Source organism: Anastrepha obliqua, chromosome 3, assembly GCF_027943255.1.
Source record: "Anastrepha obliqua isolate idAnaObli1 chromosome 3, idAnaObli1_1.0, whole genome shotgun sequence".
Classification (NCBI taxonomy): Eukaryota; Metazoa; Arthropoda; class Insecta; order Diptera; family Tephritidae; genus Anastrepha; species Anastrepha obliqua.
The window spans coordinates 45718670-45738598 of NC_072894.1; the positions used below are offsets into that span (position 1 = coordinate 45718670).

Genomic DNA, 19929 nt, shown 5'->3' on the forward strand with positions numbered 1-19929 from the left:
GTATCAAAGTTTGAATATCTTACGTAAACGTACGCCCGTATCAGCTGACACGATGAAACTAATGAGAGCCCCATGTAAATCAATTCTCACCACAGTTGCGTTCCGTAGTATCACAGATCGTTGTTTCATCGTGTCAGCTGATATGTGCCTTCGGTGAGTGTGGGCACCATATATCAGAGGTCGGCAAAGCTTGCTCGTGACAGCAGTACACTCAATACACGTATTCTTATGCTGAAAACAGAGAACGACATAAACGCAGTCCCCTGTCAGCTGTTACGATCAAACTAATGAGAACCCCATGAAACATTCCTTGCTTCCGTATCGTAGTATAGTAGATTTTATTTCACGACATTTCAAAATTCCCATAAAACCCTGGCAGCTGATTGCTCTCTCACCACACAATGTTGCCAAGCAGTACATTTCGAAATCATTTACAAAATAAACTCAGAAAAATTATAATTTTTATTAAAATAACTTAAAAATACTGTTGAATAATGCTAATTATAGATAAATGAACTATTTGCATTTGTTGGTTTTTGGCTTTGGTTTATTAAACAATGAAAAATTGTAACTGATAACGCGGATGTGTGAAAAAGTGTGTAAGCAAAAATATCAATGGCAACATTGTGTAGATACAACCGAACACATACACACACAAACCGATGTACTGTGTAAATATGTAATTAAAAGAACGCAGTTGCGGTAAGGGACTGCGTAAGTCGTTCACTGTTTTCAGCATTACGCTCTTCAAATCAGTCATTGTTCTGACCATACCTATTCAGCCTTATCATGCAATTCATCGTAGATTGTTTTTCGTAGAAACTAAGAAATTGTAACCATATAATTCGAATAACTCCGAACGTACATTCGAAATTCGTAGAGTGACATTCACCGAATACACTCGTTAAGTCAAATCGCAGAGTTTCGTACAATTTTTCTGCGACGACGTTAGACTAACGGACAAAAATTAGAACGAGTAAAAAAAAGAGGATTTAAAAGGAAACAAATAAAAACACTGTAAAATCTAAGTCCTATATTAACTTAACTATAAATAAAAAGAATGTTTTGAAGTATGTATGTACTTTTATATGACTTTCACAGGTGTAAAGTTGTAACAACACGGCAGCGTATGCCACTTTGTTAGAGCTAATAAAAGAGATATTAATCGTGGCATTGATACTGTAGTAGCCCCTCCGGTTGTAGTAGAGGAATATTTCTTCAGTGGAGAAAATAATTTTCATGTGCGTCCCATCCACACACAAAATGATGCCAGAAAATCTGTATTTCTGGTAGAATTCCATCTTGGTTTGTCGTTTTTCATTGGCACTCATGTTGAGATTTAAGCACTGAGGGCACAATCGTGTTTGTAGTGACACCAATATGCCCTTTAGTACATAGCTAAATGTCGACTGCCCGCAAGAAACCGTAAAACAGAGGATAGTCGGAGGACTGGACGACGACCTCGCTGAGCTTGCGCTGTCTTCAATAAAACTCAAAACACATGTAAATGCAGCTTTATTTAAACGGTAACTTTTGATAAACCTGTTTTCAACCGTTTTTAGTAACATTTTTCTTTAACAAAAAGGCGAGCACTTACATTCGTCCATATCGAAAGGGCTGCTTGCATCTCTCAATATTTTTCGCTCATTTTAGAGACTCCTTTTGCTTCTTTCACTTTCCTTCAAGGAATACATTTTAATTTGAAAATTCAACCAACTTGACAAAAATTTAAAGATTATTTGCTAAATTGTATTGTTTACATTGAAGTAAGCTGTTGTCGAAATATTAAAATTTCACATTTGAGTTTGGCAGCACTTTTTTCGTGTTCACATGGAGCCCACGATTACAATTTTTTCGTATTCGTAGTAGACATTCGTATTCGAAGATTTTCTATGACGGATTCTATGATAGGGCTGATTATCTATGGTATGCGAAACTCTTTCATTTTGAGAGAGAGCGCGCCCATGAGCTCGTTTCCAAATTTGGCACATTTCACACATTATGGGATGATGAACAGCTGATAGGCAAAATGGCGGGCTACCAGAAGAACGCGCCAGAAATAACTGACGAAAATAGTTCGTTTTTGCTTAATATGATGCAATTGAAATGTTTATAATTATTTTTCTTTAAATTAATTCGATTGAAACGTAATAATTTAAATTATCCTAATCCTAGTTTTTGTTTAAAAAATGCCCTCTCCATTTTTTTTCCGGTGTGGCATTACTGACGAATGTTATGAAAAATGCACATTTTTCAGCGCTCTCACGAGAAAAAGAGTTTCGTGTCTTCTATTGATCTGACACCAATGAAACGACATAAGCAGAGGCTGGTAATTTTCTTTTGCTACATATCTACTGTAACATACTCGGATATATGAGTACAAGCATTGAAAAAAAAAAAAAAATCAAAATTCAAGTGAAATTTAGTTAACAGTGTGTATTCTCAACGCAGAGAATTTTCTTTTAAGTCATTATCACTTTTTTCTTCCACGTACTTTTGCGAACAAATTTTTTAAAATGTTTGTTCCAAGCAAAGAAACTGAAAACCAGAAGCTGTCCTAAGAGTATAAATACAAGGCGGCGCAAAATTAATCGTCCAATTTTGTTTTTGAATAACTTTTTTACTAAATAAAAAAAATTATTTCTAGTGATGAGGAAATTTTTTATTTTGACCTTTAAGCGCTCAATTGCCTGCCTGTTGGAATATTGCAACTGACTTATTCACAAGTGTCAAATATGATTGACGTACGACGCCAGTTGCAAAAATTATGAGTCTTCCAATAAGGCTATTAGTTTTGCGCCACCTTGTATTAACTCTGAGTGAACTACGTTTTACGGCTTCTTTGTCGTGAATTTATTTTGTTAAAAATAAAATAGTATGAAGTGCAAATAGTAAATAGTAAGAAGTTATTCCAGAGTTGTACTAAAACAGCACTAGGATACACTTTTTTCTCTTAGTTACTGCTTAATGCCATTGCTTTTTTGGCTTTTACGCTTATCTGAGAGTTGTTTCATTCCCCACTATGATGCAGGAATTTTTGAAAATGAATTCGGAAGATTCTCAAAAATAATTTTTTATGTACCTCTAAATAGTATTTATCTCTTTATTAAAATTATATTTCAAGCATCAGTTTTATATATATTTGTGTAGTAAGGATGAAGAACACGCGACGCAAGGATGTAAGTGTTAAACAACATTTCTTTACCAACATAATTGCGTTTATGCCCGAAAATTGACATAATCAAATATTTAAATTTCAATTCGTGTCAACTAAAATTGCGTAAACGAAGTGCAATAACTTAATGTTTACTTAATTTTAAAAAATTAACAACTGCCACCAAGTGGCGCAGGAATAAAGACAAACCTAAATCTCTACCGTTCCAAAAACAAACAAAAAATATTGCGGGTGGAGCAACGAATTAAACTTTAAACTTTCCAAAAAGTGAAATAAATAACGTGACAAAGGTCAAATAAATCTTCCTCCATGATGTCGCATTAAGATTGAGATGTCACAACAGCTGGGGGATTTTTTTAGAACGCCCTAAACATAAATAACTAGTGGAAGGCTACGGCTAGGAACGAAAAAGTTGCGCACGGAAAAAATGAAATATTTTATAAATAGCAGCAGTTAAAAGCTGTGGCCAACAAAATTCTCTACCACGGGCAAAAAAATTACCAGATAAGCAAGTAACCATAATAATTGCGAGTGGCAAGCATATTTGACCAAAAGCTCTTAGAAGAACCAAGCAAAAAGTCAAAACAAAGAAGGCGTGAAAATACATTAAAATATGAAGCATACGAGTATATCTAGGCACTTCTGAAGTGGACGCAAAGCTAACAACAGCAAGTCAACTCACGCCCATTTAGTGAAACTTAAGAGCTGCAATGATTATTATGGCATTGTGCGGTGGCTGTGGTAACCGCAAGAGAGACGATAATAGCACTGACAAATGTAGACAGCTAAAGCCGGTACGAAATGTTTTCTACTTTCAGAGAAAAAGTATATATTTTGCCAGCAAAAGCGAGGAAGAAAAATCGTAAAGAATTCAACAAAAACCAAAAACAAAGTAAATTTCAAAACACTGCCTATGCCATTGTGTTTGTGTTTATGTGTATCTGCACTTGTGTCCTTGAAGAAAGCATGCGAAGTGCCTACAACACCTGCCAGCAATCAAGCGCGTCTCAAGACAATGCTAGATCACAAATGACAGTTGCTCTCCACCAAAGGGCGAGTTAAACCAGAAATGTTGGCGCTAAAGTAGAAACAAAACATAAAAATAGCAAAGTAAACGGAACATTAAAAGGCCGTAAAAGTTAAAATGAAAAGCTCATTTGGATAATAAACACACGCACTCCACAGATATATTTGAAGTGGTGCGTGGTTGTGCAGATAAAGCCGCACAGGCGTATGACGCATTGACACGTACACAGGATAAGGGCTTATTTTTCTCACACAACCATACAGGGTATCTATTAAGATATTTACATAGCAAACCTTCCTAAATTGAAAATAAAATGTTAAATCTTGAGACCAGTGAAAATAACACACGGGAATAATTCAGTTAAATTCATTATCCAGACTAAAGGATGGAAACAGAGGTGTTATTTGTTTTATAATTTTGTGTTGTGAATATCCAACCCAACAACTATTGGCTATATTTTAGCATTAAATATGCAGATATAAAAAATGTAAATTTTATACATAAAATTTGAGCCAAAGACGAGTGAAACTATGAGAGAAAAAAGAGTTATTTCCATGATTTTATAGGCATTATCGACATTTTTTTAACACCAAAAATGTCTGTAAGGAATTGGTGAAACCAAATTACAAATAATAAGCTGCAAAAGTATCGGTACCACAAACACCATCATAGTTTCAGCGTCCTGGTTTGAAATTGCGCCTTATCTAATAAAAATTGTACAATGTACCGAATTTTCTCTTTGCTGACTTCCATTGTCAACACGCTGTAATACACAACTGAATAGAACAAACAAAAAACAGCAAAAGAAATTGTTTAGTGTGAAATGTCACCTTGACGAGCATAAACTTTAAATTGTTTGATTCATACTTTACGAGATATCGACCACTACAGCCATCTACCGATCACCGCTTTCCTGATACTTATTAGACCCAATTTCAGGTTCATGGCCATTAACCAAGCCTTGATCCTACTTACTGAATCACTGGTAATACTCACTGTATATTACATGGATATTTCCACTATTATCATCGCGATGTTAGCCGCGAATCTGATGGCTTTTGTAATTTTTTCCAATTATTCTGGTAATATAACTAAGCCTTATTTTTATGAGGCTTTCTAGCTGTGTGAAAATCATTTTTAACGTCCAGACTTACCACAGCGCAGTATTCTCTATCCCCGCCATACCATCTCTTACCCTCAATTATTCCTAATTCTTATTTCCTCCACGTAATTGATAGGGTTTGCATCTTCCACCTCTTTGGGAAAGAGCTTTGCTTGAGGCAGATTTGGAATACCGTGAATCCGTGGAATATGTCAATCATGACTTTCATGGTCTTATTTGGTATTCCATTCGGGTCTGAAGCTTTCTGGGACTGAGTTTTATTACATGCCACGTGGAATTCTCGTTCGGCAATACGAGGGATGTCACCTATTGTCTGTTGAATACAGTAAGGCAATATGTTTTCAGATCTTTGAAGGAAACGAGTCCTAACCATTTTCCTAACTTTATTGGGCAAAGACTCCAACGAAGGTCGGTACTCCTCATATAGCATGGCGCGTTTAGTATGATCCGCAGGATTTTGTTTTGGAGACTTTGGGTAGAGGTGATGCACTTTGGGCTAGCGAATTCCAAAAATTGTATACCGTAAGTCCAAACCAGGTGAATCCAGTGAAATCGAAATCCAAAGACGAAATTCAAAGCCGTTTAAGGGGTTATATACAGTTAGAATTTTCAAAAAATCGTTTTTATTTTATTTTTTTTCTTAATCTACATATATTTTTTTCTTAATCCACATATATATATAATACACACAGAAAATTCAATATCGTTCCGGTGAATATTTTCAAAGTAACACGCATATTTGGAAAGGCATTTCAGAGTGCTTGAAAGTAAAGTAAATTGCTTTTAAAACTTTAAACGTCTTTTTCTCAAAATTGTGTTTTCAAAGTCGGTGACAAACAGTACTCGAAAACGGCTAAACCGATTAGTCTAAAATTTGGCTAAAAATCAAATTTTGGTCAAAAATCAATTTTTTTTTTTCAAAAAAATTTATTTTGCTTATTTCTTCGATTAATTACTAGATTTAACATCACTTTAACGAAATCTGTTTGGTTTTTTAATTTCCGAGGATCCAGTCCAGAGACATAGTGGTCACCGCAAAACATCGTTTTTTGAGAAGAGCTCCCGGAGATCAGCTATAGCTCTTTTCCAAATGAATATTTTTACTAATGCAAAGTCTTAAAATACAGCTAAAAGATAACATAATATGTGTACAAATTTTTAGATCAATAAATTGAAAAGTTTTTTCAGAAAAAATTCTGGGAAATTAGCTTTTCTTCGGCCCAACTGAATATAACCCCTTAAGAACTACAATCCATGGACGGGACATCTTGCATTGAGTCGACTATGAGCACAAACTTTGAACACGTTTTCTAAAACAACAAAGTTTGGAATCGGAATGGTGCTGCCACATAAACATTGATTGATCGAATTAGCTCAAAATTGTGTTCCATATGAAGCTACGAGCACAGTTTTAAAGGTTTCAATACATGTAATTCAATCTTTTATGTTCCTGAAAGTTTGTATGATTAAAGTTTCACTATTGTAAATACCTTTGTTTTTATTTTACACTAAACAAAAAAGCTGCAGAAGTCAACAAATTCGAACTATTCTTTTGACGAGTTCGCGGTTGCTCCTGCTCGCTCATACATTTGAATAGCAAGGAAGTCCGCAGGACTTTTACACCTACGCGCTTGTGAGCAAGGCAATAATAATTCATAACGGCTGTGTGCAACAATATAAGGGAATCTATAAGGGATAAACTCGTAGACATATATGGACCCAAATGCTCAGAATGATGAGGTAAGTCGATCTCTGTCGCCCGTGTGTATGATAACACGAACATAAATTAAAAAGATTTCAATGAAGCTTGGTACACGTATTTCTCTATGTCTATTGTAATTATGTCTACGGCGTGCGTGACTACCAAAATAGTACTATTTGTATGACAGTTATAAGGTGGGGGGTTCGGACATTATTTTTAGAAGACTAATCCCGCGGTAATTGGCACAACAGATTACGGAATCGCCCTTCTTATGAATTGGGCAGAGCACACTTAAATTCCAATCGGCAGGCATGCTTTCATCCGACCATATTTTGCATAGAAGCTGATGCATGCACCTTACCAGCTCCTCGCCGCCATGTTTGAATAGCTCAGCCGCCAGTCCGTCGGCGCCCGTGGTTTTTTTGTTCTTTAGACGCGTTATCGCTATTCTCACCTCGTCATGGTCGGGTAGCGGAACGACAATTCCGTAATCAACGATTGGAGTATCGGGATTTTCACATTCTCTCTGACATGCGCAGCTATAAATATTTTACAGGTTCGAGAAGGTAATTTAAGATTGCTCTGGATGTCAGTCACCAGGACCTTCTGGAAGCCGCCGAACTTTCTGGTAGAATTTTCGGGCGTTGTTCCTATTGGCCAGCATCTCAAGCTCTTCGCACTCACGTATTTCGGCCTCTCGTTTCTTTTTTCAGATAATATGTTTCTTTTCCTTTCTTAGCTCTCGGTAGCGATCCCACATATCTCGCGTAGCGCCCGATCGCAGCGTGGCTCTATAGGCGGCATCCTTTCTTTCAGCGGCAGCATGACATTCCTCGTCGCACCAACTGTTTTTTCGGGCTCACCGGTATCCAATTTCTTCTTCGGCGGCGGTACGTAGGGAACGAGAAATGTTGCTCCATTGCTCGCGCATGCCGGTGTGTTGGGCAGTGGTCTCTGAGAGCAGGAGTGAGAGTCGAGTGGCGAATCTTCTGGCTGTCTGTTGTGATTGCAGCATTTCGATGTTGAACATTCTTTGCGTAGGTAGATGTACGTTTTTTGCTGCACAGAGACGGGTGCGCAGTTTGGCTGCAACAAGGTACTGATCCGAGTCGATGTTGGATCCTCCGATCGTACGTACATCTAATACACTAGAAGCGTGTCTTCCATCTATCACAACATGATCGATCTGGTTTCGCGTTTTTTGATCAGGAGACAGCCAAGTAGCTTGGTGGATCTTTTTATGCTGGAATCTGGTGCTACAGACTACCATGTTTCGGGCCCTGGCGAAGTCGATCAGCCTCTGTCCGTTACCGGATGTTTCGTTGTGCAGGCTGAATTTTCCGACTGTGGGACCAAAAATTCCCTCCTTGCCCACCCTGTCGTTGAAGTTGCCTAGCACGATTTTTATGTCGCGGCGGGGGCAGCGCTCATAGGAGTGTTCCAAGCGCTCATAGAAGGAATATTTGGTCGCATCGTCCTTCTCTTCCGTCGGGGCGTGGGCGCAAATTAGCGAGATGTTAAAAAAATGGATTTTGACGCGGATTATTGTGAGACGCTCGTCCACCAGGGTGAACGACAGTACTTGGCGACGAAGTCTCTCTCCCACAACAAATCCAACACCGAATTTGCGCTCCTTTACATGGCAGCTGTAGTAGACGTTACAAGGTCCTATGGTTTTCTTGTCGTGCCCATCCATCGCAACTCTTGAATGGCAGTGATGTCAGCCTTTACTCTCATGAGAACATCAGCCAGCCGGGCAGAGGGCCCTTCCCCATTAAGGGACTGGTCATTCCAATTCCTCAAATCGTAGTTCTAAGCTCGTTTGCAGGGGTCGTCATCAGTGTAGGAAGTTCTCATCCGAGGCTTTGTGTAGGTATATTTTCACTGGGGGAATTTTTAAGTGGCGGGCCACAAACCCAGCTTCTACATATGGAATGGACTTCTACATATAGAATCATAAGGAAAAATTCCCTTCTGATAAAACTACGTTAAATCTTGGGTATGGGGATAAGGTTCCGACTTTTCTTAGCCAAAGTTACGAATTATGTAAACAATTAAATAATACATGATATTATGTGAAGTATGTGCCATTGGAAGCTGCAACTCTATCAGACAGTATACGGATTACTCTGACGAAAAATTCGAGTTTTTTTGACTAGATCTATTTATTGCGCCAGTTTGAAGAAATGAATCGCTCTCCAATAAAGTCTGACTGCACTGATCGGAACAGATGGTAATCCGAAGGTGCAATATCTGGGGAATACGGCAGGTAGGGCGAGATTTCCCAATTCAGTCCCTCTAAATATTTCTGAACCGATTTAGCAACGTGTGACAAGGCGTTGTCATGCCGCAGAATCAGTTTGTCAGGTCTACCATCCCACTCCTGGCACTTTTCTTTGAGAGTTCGATTTGAACGCATTAGCTGCAGTCGGTAACGATCGCCAGTGCTGGTTTTAGTTGGTTTAAGGAGTTTATAATAGATGACACTCATCTGATCCCACCAAATGCACAACATCATCTTTAAAGCATGAATAGTTTTTTTCGCTGTCGATGGACCGGGATCCAAAATTTTCGACGCTTAGGGTTATCATAATAGATCCATTTTTCATCGCCAAGAATGATGCGATGCAGAAAACCTTTTCTTTTCTACCGTTCAAGAAGCATCTCAAACGTCACCAAATGTCTCTCGATATCGTTTTCCTTCCATTGGTGTGGCAGGTACCTGCTTTCTGGACCATTCCCACCATGTGCAAACGTTTACCGGCGGTTGATCTGTCAACATCCAGCCTTTTAGACAAACAAGGGTTCGACATGCGTCTTTATCCAATAATTGTTGTAGTTGAGTATCCTCGATCTTTTTCGGTGACACTTTGGAAGCGTTGAAACCACTCTTTATAAGATGTATTTGATCGACCGTGGTGATCGCAACTATTGATCAATATACGACACGTTTCAGCTGCACTTTTCGTTAAAGCATACTAATAAAGCACGACTTCCCGCAAATGCTGTTTTTTCGGGACGAACGTAACATTTTTGACGTCAGATAAAAAAGGATTTTTACATTTAAAACGAATGTCAACTACTGCGATCGAGACCACACATACACACCTCCAAATCAGCAATGTATTACAAGAGCGAACACAAAAATACTATCAGCAGCGACACCTCGTTTACGGGGGCGGAGTAGGGTCAGCATCAAAGGAAATTGTACGGCACATATGTATTACTAAGTTTTGACTATTTATTTTTTAATTTCCAATTAATTTTATTAAAAAATATAGTTCATACCATTGTAAAAACCGCATAATGCAACTAAATAACTAAATTAATTACTGAATTTGTTGTTTTACTTTCTCATGTTCTTGTGACTTATTAATAGTGCAATATATTTTTTTTTCTTTAGCACGCAAGCCCTATTTCTGGTAAATGTTTTCTTTGTGCGAATAAAATCCAAGCTGTTATTAAATATTATCTGATATTTTTGATTAAATTAAATTAAATTTAGCAATGTATTTTATCAAAAAACTTACAATACAAAGTGTAAATACAAACTTGTCATTTAACTCTTTGTGGAATTAAATTTATGAATTGGGGTGAAATTTACCCCAGGGTGTCGTTTACTTAAAAAAGGTGTGTACTGAAGGTTAATATAATACATAAATCATGATAAGTCAGCCTTCATAGCTGAGTGGACTTAGGCGTGGTTACCATTTAATTGATTCTGGGATGGACGGCCACTTTTCCTCATACCAACATTTTGGCACCTCAAATGTGGAATGAAATTTTAGAAAGATATATTATTATCAACTTTAAAAACTTCCACGCCTGATCATATGTACACAAGCACATTCTGGAATATCATATCGAAAATTGTTGTTATTAAGTAATCGGTAAGCTTAAATAATATTTCTTGATTTGCACCCTGTTCTTGATTATATAAGTAGATTGGCTATTCTACAGCTCATTCGCTGATGTTGTTTTATTTTGAAAAAGGCTCTAAAACGGACCTGCAAATAGAGGCACAGCAAAGAAAAGCACGCAAAAGTTCAGCTAGCAAACACGCAAACTTTTGTATTTACATAAGTTTTTTTCTTTCGTCCTACTATAGCCGTTTCCATTTAGCAGTATTATGCTAGTTTTGTTGTTGATGTTACTGTTGCCACATTCTCCAGCAGGACATAGTTCCAAACCAAAGCAGACGGTAAAGTAAGTTTTTATACGCCTATTGGGTGATTAAGCATGCAAGACGCACCATCAGTGTTGTTGTGTGGAAAATGTAAAAAATAAACAAGGAGAAGAATGCATAGGTAATGAAAGGGAAAGCGCTAACAGTAAAGCCTGAAATGGTCACACCTACATACATAGATAACTGAGCAAACATGACATAGCAGAAAAATCACTAAAGTATTCAGTATGCAGCGTAGCCGAACAAATCATTATCATAAGCAAAGAAGATATGCTACGCATGCCATCACATAAGCACACATAAGCAGACATATTGCATATACTCGTACATAGACAGATACATAAATATGGAAACATGTTTCTGCTAGTGAAGCGAAACGTACACTTTGGACGCTTATCAAATTAACTGTGAAATTGAATAGAAGAGCATAAGATCTGCAGCAAGCATCGAACCATGGAAGCAGCAACAATAAAACTACTGATGCTGCAAATGTTGACGTTGATTTCTTTGCCGCAGCAGCTGTACTAGGTGTTTTCGAAGTAGATACATTTTTATCCTGGACTGTCTAGTAAAAAATTGTTTTTTGTTTTTTGCAAAGTAAGAACAAACTGCATACAAACAACTTTACAGCGCTGCGTATAAGTGCTTATATAGCAAAAACGATAGATTACTAGGATTGGCCTTCAGCTGTAGTGAAAAACTAAATTGAGCGACTTCTGCTGCCACGCCACTTGGAACTTGGCAACACAATTCTGCCCACTCATTAAAAACGTATTTATGTACTCGTCCAACCAGACGTTGTTCAGACGGCAATAAAAGAACATTAGCGTAGGCTGTGTTGATTTTTTGTTGGTATATCACCACCAGTCTTAGATTTCTCAAATCGTTGTCATGATTCACCATAATACGGAGCAGAAAAGTGATGAATCGAAGGCGCCTATTATAAACATAATCAAAAATTGAACGAACTTTATCGGATGGAGTGAGGCCATCGGATGGCCTTTGTTACAATATTTTGTCAAGTTAAACAGAACCAACATTAAACTCGCATCAAAAGTGAAAAGATGAAAACACAATTTTTTCGATTAATTAATCGATACATATCAAAGTTTTAAATATTGTTTTACGAAGAAACTTTGTTTATATTTTTCACTGAGATCTGATTTCGTCCCCGGTCATAGCGGCTAAATGAAAAATAAATCTATTTACAAGGAATTTTGCAATTGCTTTGGCTGTGTCAATCTCAATCGATTCTCTACTTCTCTGTTCGCTATGTTTCGGATCAGCTCGCTTGACGAATAATTTACATGAGAAGTCAACACCAAAGTTATCAAGCAAAATTCGCCCCTAGCCTCATAAAATTGGTACAGCTCACTATTCTCAATGTTGCCAACTCTATTTTCTGATATTAGGCAAATTTCCTAAGACCGCGTTCATACAGGGAAACTTTTGTTGCTTAAACTTTGGGAATTCTCTTTTAGTGGCGCCCGCCTTACTTACCATTGTTTAGCTTTTAGTCTACAGTTAACAACAATATTAAGTAGAACGCAAACATGAAAAGGTACTGGCAGAGCATGAGCATCACAAATAACGAGTGCTAATAACATATGTTTATTTATACCAGTTGCTTCATCTATTCGTCACTCGCTAATGTATGGCGAATCGAAAACGGCCACTATTACATCTCCACCTCCACTTGGCACATACGAGTACATGGTGAAAAGATTTGGAGAGGTGTGGCCAATACAGACCATTAGCTGGCCTTCAGCGATTTGAATGAATCAAATGATTTATTGGCATAGAAGGCGGTTTGTTTACAACAGAGGTCGGCATGAACTGAGATTGGGTTGGTTATATACGAAAAAATCGACGCAACCACTGCTCATGTTATTTTTTCGCCGTCTGAACCAACACTAATTCAACGAGTGTAAGAATACATGTGACATGAGCAGGCGGAATTCCCTAAGACGTGGCAGCCAAAGTTACTCTCACAAGTGTGCTTCGTATGGTCAAACCTTACAATCTATCATCCTTTTGTGTTCAATGCTTTCGCTAAAAGTATATTAGAGTTATCTGAAATCTGTTCTGTAGCACGGAAGACAAGATATAATGCCATTAATCGCACTGAAAATTAAGGTAGAATCTAGTCGAAGCATGGAAGTGGCCCTAAACCAAAGATAATCGAACGTACGGAATTCTCAGATTTTAAACAGTATTCTTGCGAGATAACTCAAAGAAGAGTTTGTTGTTTTTTCTTACATATCTGCAATCCAGGTCGTATTGCATCATAAATGTTCTTCAAGATGTAAGAAACCATTGCTATCTACACAAAATATAAAAAAACCCTTTGCGTTTACTGCGATGCTAATATCTGATCCAATGAACTATTGGGATGGCGTCATACTTTGTGATGAGAATAAAATGATGTTATATTAAAACGACGAACCGACAAGAGTGTGGCGCAAAACATTAACAGCATTAGAAAGTCGTAACATCAAATTGACTGTCAGATTTGGAAAATTGTCTATTATGATATCGGGTTGCATCTGAAACATATGAGTAGGAGACTCTGAAGCAAAAGGAAAATAGGGTGCAGTTGTGCCTTCTATTTATATATAACCTGCCCAGAGTGCCGATTTAAACCCCACCGAAAATCTGTGAGTCCATTTAAACAAAAAGGTTGCTAATATAAAAGACAACCAAAAAACCTAACAGCTTTTAAAACTGCAATACTAAAAGAATAGCAAGTATATCGAACTAATATGTCCTGGTGAAGTTGGTTCATTCTATGAAAAACGCCTACAATGTTTGTTAGATGTCAAGGGTAACCATACTAAGTATTAATTGTGTCAGATGCAAGTTGCTATTTAAAACTTTACATATAACATCACTTGTCATTGTTTGTGAGAAAGGTTTTTTATACCTAGAAAATGCAGAGATATTTAGGCCAATTCTTGGTTTAATGGCTATGTCAATAAGCAAAATTGCCGTATTAAAGCTGAAGAAGAATAGCCATTACATCTATATGCGGCCTATATTCTTCAAAGAGGAGCCTAGCGCCAATGTAACAGTGAATGGCGAAATTGAAGCCTGTGATCTCCATTTGATTCCAACAATACGGCACTACTTGCCATACAGCCCGTGAAATCATGGGTTTGCTGCGTCGTCGTTTCGGTGGATAAACTAGCTTCTATTAAGACATTGAAAGCCAACATTACTAAAGTTATTTACGAGTTACCGACCGAAGTCCTCCAACGAGTCATTCAAAGTTAGTGTGTACGGATGACCGAATTACGGCGCAGTTGCGGGCAACATTTGAAAGTTATTATCATTACAAAATAAATGCCCCAAATGGCTTTACACCAAAATAATAAAGACTGCCAAATTAATTAAAATTTTCGGCGTGTTATTTGAACTTATAATCCGATACATCTAAATTGATAACGCTTTATTTGAAACATTATTCCTTAATATTTAGAAGAATGTTTCTTTCGCATGCAGCTCGAGTTGGTAATTTTGTCACAGGTATAATTCTCATCTCCCTCGAACTATTATGATGTCTTCCAGCAAACGCCAGTTTAGCAGCTAGAATATTTATTAGGAAGTTCTTACAATTCATTGAATTGGAATTTCCGCAATATAGCTTTAGATTATGTTTATTCGCCGAGATAAACTACTAGCAATGGTTCATGGCGATTTAAAAAAAAACAGTTGAACCTTCAGTGAGCCGGAAATTGTGTTTGTGCAAAGCTAAAGATAAATGATGTAGATAAAAATCTGTTTAAAATAGATGGTTGTGTATTCACTCAGTACATGATTTTGGTCAAAAAACTGAAAAATTCAGTTAAAGAGTTCGAAACTTAAATGTAAACTTGTTGAATTTCTTTAAATTTTTTATAAAGCGCAAAAATTGTTGTATATTCTTGGAAGAATGCACAGTTCAAAAAAAAAAACATAAACAAAAAAACAAGAAATTTCTTACTAGAAAAACATTGCAATCAGTTATGGTTGCCGCTGTACATATGCACTTTTCTCTGCGATTCATTGTGATTTGCTACTTTAAATTTCCCGCAATGTAATATTGGGATTTGTTTTATATGTGTATGAGCAAGTAAGTTGGATAATTCAATTTTTTTGTATTTTGTATTCTTCTTTACTTGCACATTTTATGCACACTTTTGAGCTGTATTTGGAGCTGTTTTTATATACAGTCTGTGTCAGAAAAAAGGAACCGTGATTATTCTTGAAGTAATATATAAAAGATATATATTTAAAAATTTTTTATATGAAAGTATGTACAAACTACGAGTCGCAATTACTCAATAAGCTGTGTAGTCTTCTTCGATGTCGAGTATAGCCTGGCATCTTCTTCATGCTTTGAACCAGCTTTTCTGTGTAGCTCGTCGACAAACAGGACTAGATTTTGCGAACTTTACGCACAAGTTGCTTCAAATCATGGATTCGCCTTCCGACAAGATGCGTTTTCATAGTTTCCCACACATTTTCAATGGGTGTGGCTCACACCTATTTGAGTCACAAAGAAGGGTCGTGCTTAAAAAGTTGGACCATCACTTTATTCTTCTTTGTTGTCGTCCCCCGCTTCAAGCCGCGCTCGAAAAAGTCATCAACATTTTTGTACACCTTATACCGCTGATTCCACATCACAACAAACTTTTTTGATTTTTTAATTACTTTTGCAGCCGCGTGTAATATAATTTCGGTCCTTTTGGATGCGTGCATAAAAATACCTCTAGAGGCGCTTCGCGTACTTCTCACTCGTTTTTGCTTGGTTGCGTTTACGGGAAAGTCTCGAACGACACTAACGTGAGTTAGCACTGGCATCGTAGCCCTTGAGTAGAACTATTACGCAGCAAAAAACAGAACGAAATATACATATCTTGAAGTTACAAGAAAAAACCGGTTCTTTACTTCTGACATAAACTGTAAATTTATATTACCGTATGTCTGCCATAGAGAACTGCTGCCCGGAGTTTTAAATTTTATTCTCTGATCGGTCAGGTCAGCGGGACATATGTACATACTCGTACATACTGCGAATAAACAAAGCATTAAAAAAGTATTTCTGACGAATTCACGCCGCGGGGATCAGTCACAAATACTTTTTACTCACTCTTTGATATTAATATGGATGTCAATCGAAAGAGTAACTACCCAGATAATAAAAAATGCGTATTTTTTTTGCAGGACAAATATGATGGATATATCTTGTACATATACATAGTGATACATGTCTCAACTTCGTTATTTTTGCTGTTTTATAAAAACGTATAAAAAATAGTTGATAGATGGACTCTATAAAAAATTCATTTGACCTGGTAAAAAGTGAACAAAATGGTGCTCTTTAAAACTATTTCTTGAAAATTTAATCCTTTCAAATTTAAGGGCCTTTTGAAAAATTTAATTGTTAAGAAAATTAGAAGTCGAGTGTGCTGAATTACTATACCTGCAAAATTAAAAATGCACAAAATATGTTGCTTCCAAGAAAACTAATAACCGGCTTGGTACTTTAAAATACGGTGGTTAGCCCTGGAAAACAAAAAACAAAAATTGATTTTCATCGCACTGTGTAATAAAAACTTTTAATCGGAGTTTTTACGACTTATTTACGAGTGATACCCATCATTTGATTGCCTTGCATATGACCTTTTCTGATTATGAAAACTAGATATGGAATCAAGAGTTAGTAGTAAATACAAATGTGATTTTTTTTTTCAATTTTTGCGATACCAAAATTTTCCGAATCACATTATTTTAATCCCGAGATTTCGCGATTATTTTTTATCGTCTAACTCGAAACAATTGCACTACGATATTATTACGGCAAGGCGAAAATTGCAAATGCATGGCGGCCGCCGTAGCAAAGTGGGTAGGTGTTTGGCTAACATTTGGTAGTGCCCGGGTTCTTATAACGGTCGCCCTTCAGTTATGGCTATGGCAAACTTCTGAGCGTATTTGTGCCATGAAAAATCTCCTCACGAAAAGCCAACAGTCATCTGGAGGTGGCGTAAAATTGTGGCAAAAAAACATGAACACGCACACTACAAACAAGAGGAGGAACCCGATTGAATACCCAATAAAGGCGGTAAATACTAAATACACACTTGTTTTTCCTCTACAAACACAAGGTTAATTATACATATATATCCATACATATCGGCAGTGTAACTCAAATCGAAAAGAATAAACCCTGTTAGAGCATATTGCGACATATTTTGCGAAAAATTTATAATGTTAGATATCCAGAAAAAGTTACATAATTTTCATTTTTAAGGCATAATTGCGAGTTTTAAGCATACTTTTCTGAAAAATTTTATCGTGCATTTTTTCCCCATATTTATTAGAAAAATTTCTGATAGCTCATATTTTAAACAATCTGGCGAAGCTGCTTCTAATTCGAAGCTGAAATTATTATTATTTTTTTTTTGTTTTAATTTTTATGAATAACTTTTTTACTTTTACTAAAAAAAGTGTGTTTGAGTGATGTAAATCTTTACTTGAGTGATGTAAAATATTTACAATGCAATCACTGCTATGCGATTTTCCAAGCTCCCCACTCCTTTGTTAACGAGCGAAATTTGCCACGAAACTAAATATAATAATAATAATAATAATAAGAAAATATCGAACATACGAACAAAAGCAGCAATAACGGAATTTATTTTGACACATAATTTATAGCAAGGCAGAAATTCACTCGGGGGTTTGCCATTGTCTGCCGAGGAGCGACCGCTATTAGAAAAAACTTTCTATCGTTTTGCTGTTTCATGCACGGAGATTCGAACCTACACACTTTCGAGATGGTAGTCGCACATCAGCCCATTCGGCTACGGCGGCCGCTAATTTGTGTAATACCAGAAAAATAAGAGGTAGTTTTTGTATGAGTAATTCCATATCAAGTGAACCAAGTATATTGAAGATTGTCGCCGATTCTTCTAATTATTGGTTTGTTTAATAGGCTTTAGTAAAGAAAAGGTGTTAACTGAAGAACAAATTAATAGTTTTGAGATTTACTCAAGTTTAAAAATTTTGGCATAGAGTGTTCTGAAGTAAAATAATACCATGGGTTATTTTTTAATAAATACAAATTTTTGTTTGTTTTTAGATTTTTAAAATTAAACGTATCTATAGTAAAAAACTTATTTGATTTTTTTTTTCTTAAACAATTTCGATGATTTTTTTAAATGGCCTGACCGTTTTCACCCATATATGAATATAACTCGAAATGTTACAGCGGTCCCATTATGAACGTGCAGCGATTCTTCTCCCAAATATTTTTTTATATAAGTACTTTATTCGCAGTAATAAAGTTTTCTCTTCATAAAAATATTAAGCAAAAGCGAAGATGTTCTTTCAGTTCAAAAAACTCTAAACTATCATCTTATGCACTGAACTAATCCACAAATTATTAGACAATTCCTGAAATGCTTACAGTTTGCCTCTTATTAAACTCAAACCTTCAAATAAAGCGAGCAAAGTAGAATCAAAATATGTCAATCACATAAGCACACGCATATTATAATCTCACGCCAATGACATACATGCATACTCTCATAAACACAAATAAATGTTGGCATATTTTTCAACTTACCCTATCACCTTTTTCGCCAGTCATTCCGGGGTCCCCGCGTTCACCTTTCTGGCCCGGTTGGCCACGTTCGCCAGGTGTGCCGCCATCACCTTTATCACCAGGTGGCCCCTTGGGTCCAGGCGAGGAGCTACGCATCGGACGCATTGAATTGCCCATTAAAGATTCCTGTATAGTTTTGTTGGTTTGTTTGTAAGTGTGAGCAGGACACGTGTGCCGGTGTGTAGGTGTGTGTTTGGGAAAGTAGAATAATAAGAAAAATATGTTAGTACAATTTGCTAGACAACAGGTGCACGAATTAGTATAGTAAAATAAAGTTTGTGGTATAGGTCGTTTTAACCTATTGTACATACATACGTACGCATACACTAAAATACATACATATCAGCATTTTCGTACTACCAATGCTTTGAGGTTTTCCTTGCTATAGTAATCTCTACCATTCTCGGCTTTACCGGTTTTACCGGCTTTTGCTTTTACTACCTATTTACCTATTTGCAATGTTTTAACCCTGTGGTCTTTGTTGCTGTTATTAGTAAATTTTGATTCTCAAAGAGGCTTTATTTTTTTCTTTTTGTTTTTGTTCGTTCGAAGAAACTCTTCGGTGCTATACGATAAGCACGTTTTGATTAATGATGCCGCATTCACAAGAAAATCTCTCTTTACTGTTTCAGCAAGTTTTTATTATTGGTGTTTTTGCTGCCGTTGTTATTATCACTTTAGCAACCTTTCAGAGCTAAAGCATATAGTCCTTGTTTTAAAATTCGTTTGCCTCCAACCGAGCAAACTATGCCAATAAACCTTTTTATCCATACAAGTACACATAAGCAGCGATACGCCGACTCGAGTATCACAACTCTGGCAGACCCCTGCAGGGAAAATTTATCTGTTGTGAACTAGAAGACTACCATTTTACTTTTTATCACAAGCATTTCGTGTTCTTTCTTTTTTATGTCCTATTTTAAATGACCTATGAAATGTCAATTGTTCTGCTACGCCACAGCAAAATAATAGCTAAGTACCAGTAAGTAGGTAGGCAGTTAGATGGCTACAAGTAGCACTAGAGTGCTGTTTGGATACCATAATCTAGATCACTACCTGCGAGAATTT

The 19929-nt window shown here is 36.7% G+C and overlaps 1 protein-coding gene across 1 annotated transcript in view; it reads right to left on the reverse strand.

Annotated features, from left to right (window-relative positions):
• Nucleotides 1-19929, reverse strand: part of LOC129241944 (collagen alpha-2(IX) chain-like) — a 377459-nt gene that overhangs the window by 223485 nt on the left and 134045 nt on the right. Inside the window, exon 7 of the mRNA XM_054878494.1 lies at nucleotides 18823-18987. Coding sequence (XP_054734469.1) covers nucleotides 18823-18987 — 165 coding nt within the window. The remainder of the gene's footprint in view (nucleotides 1-18822; nucleotides 18988-19929) is intronic.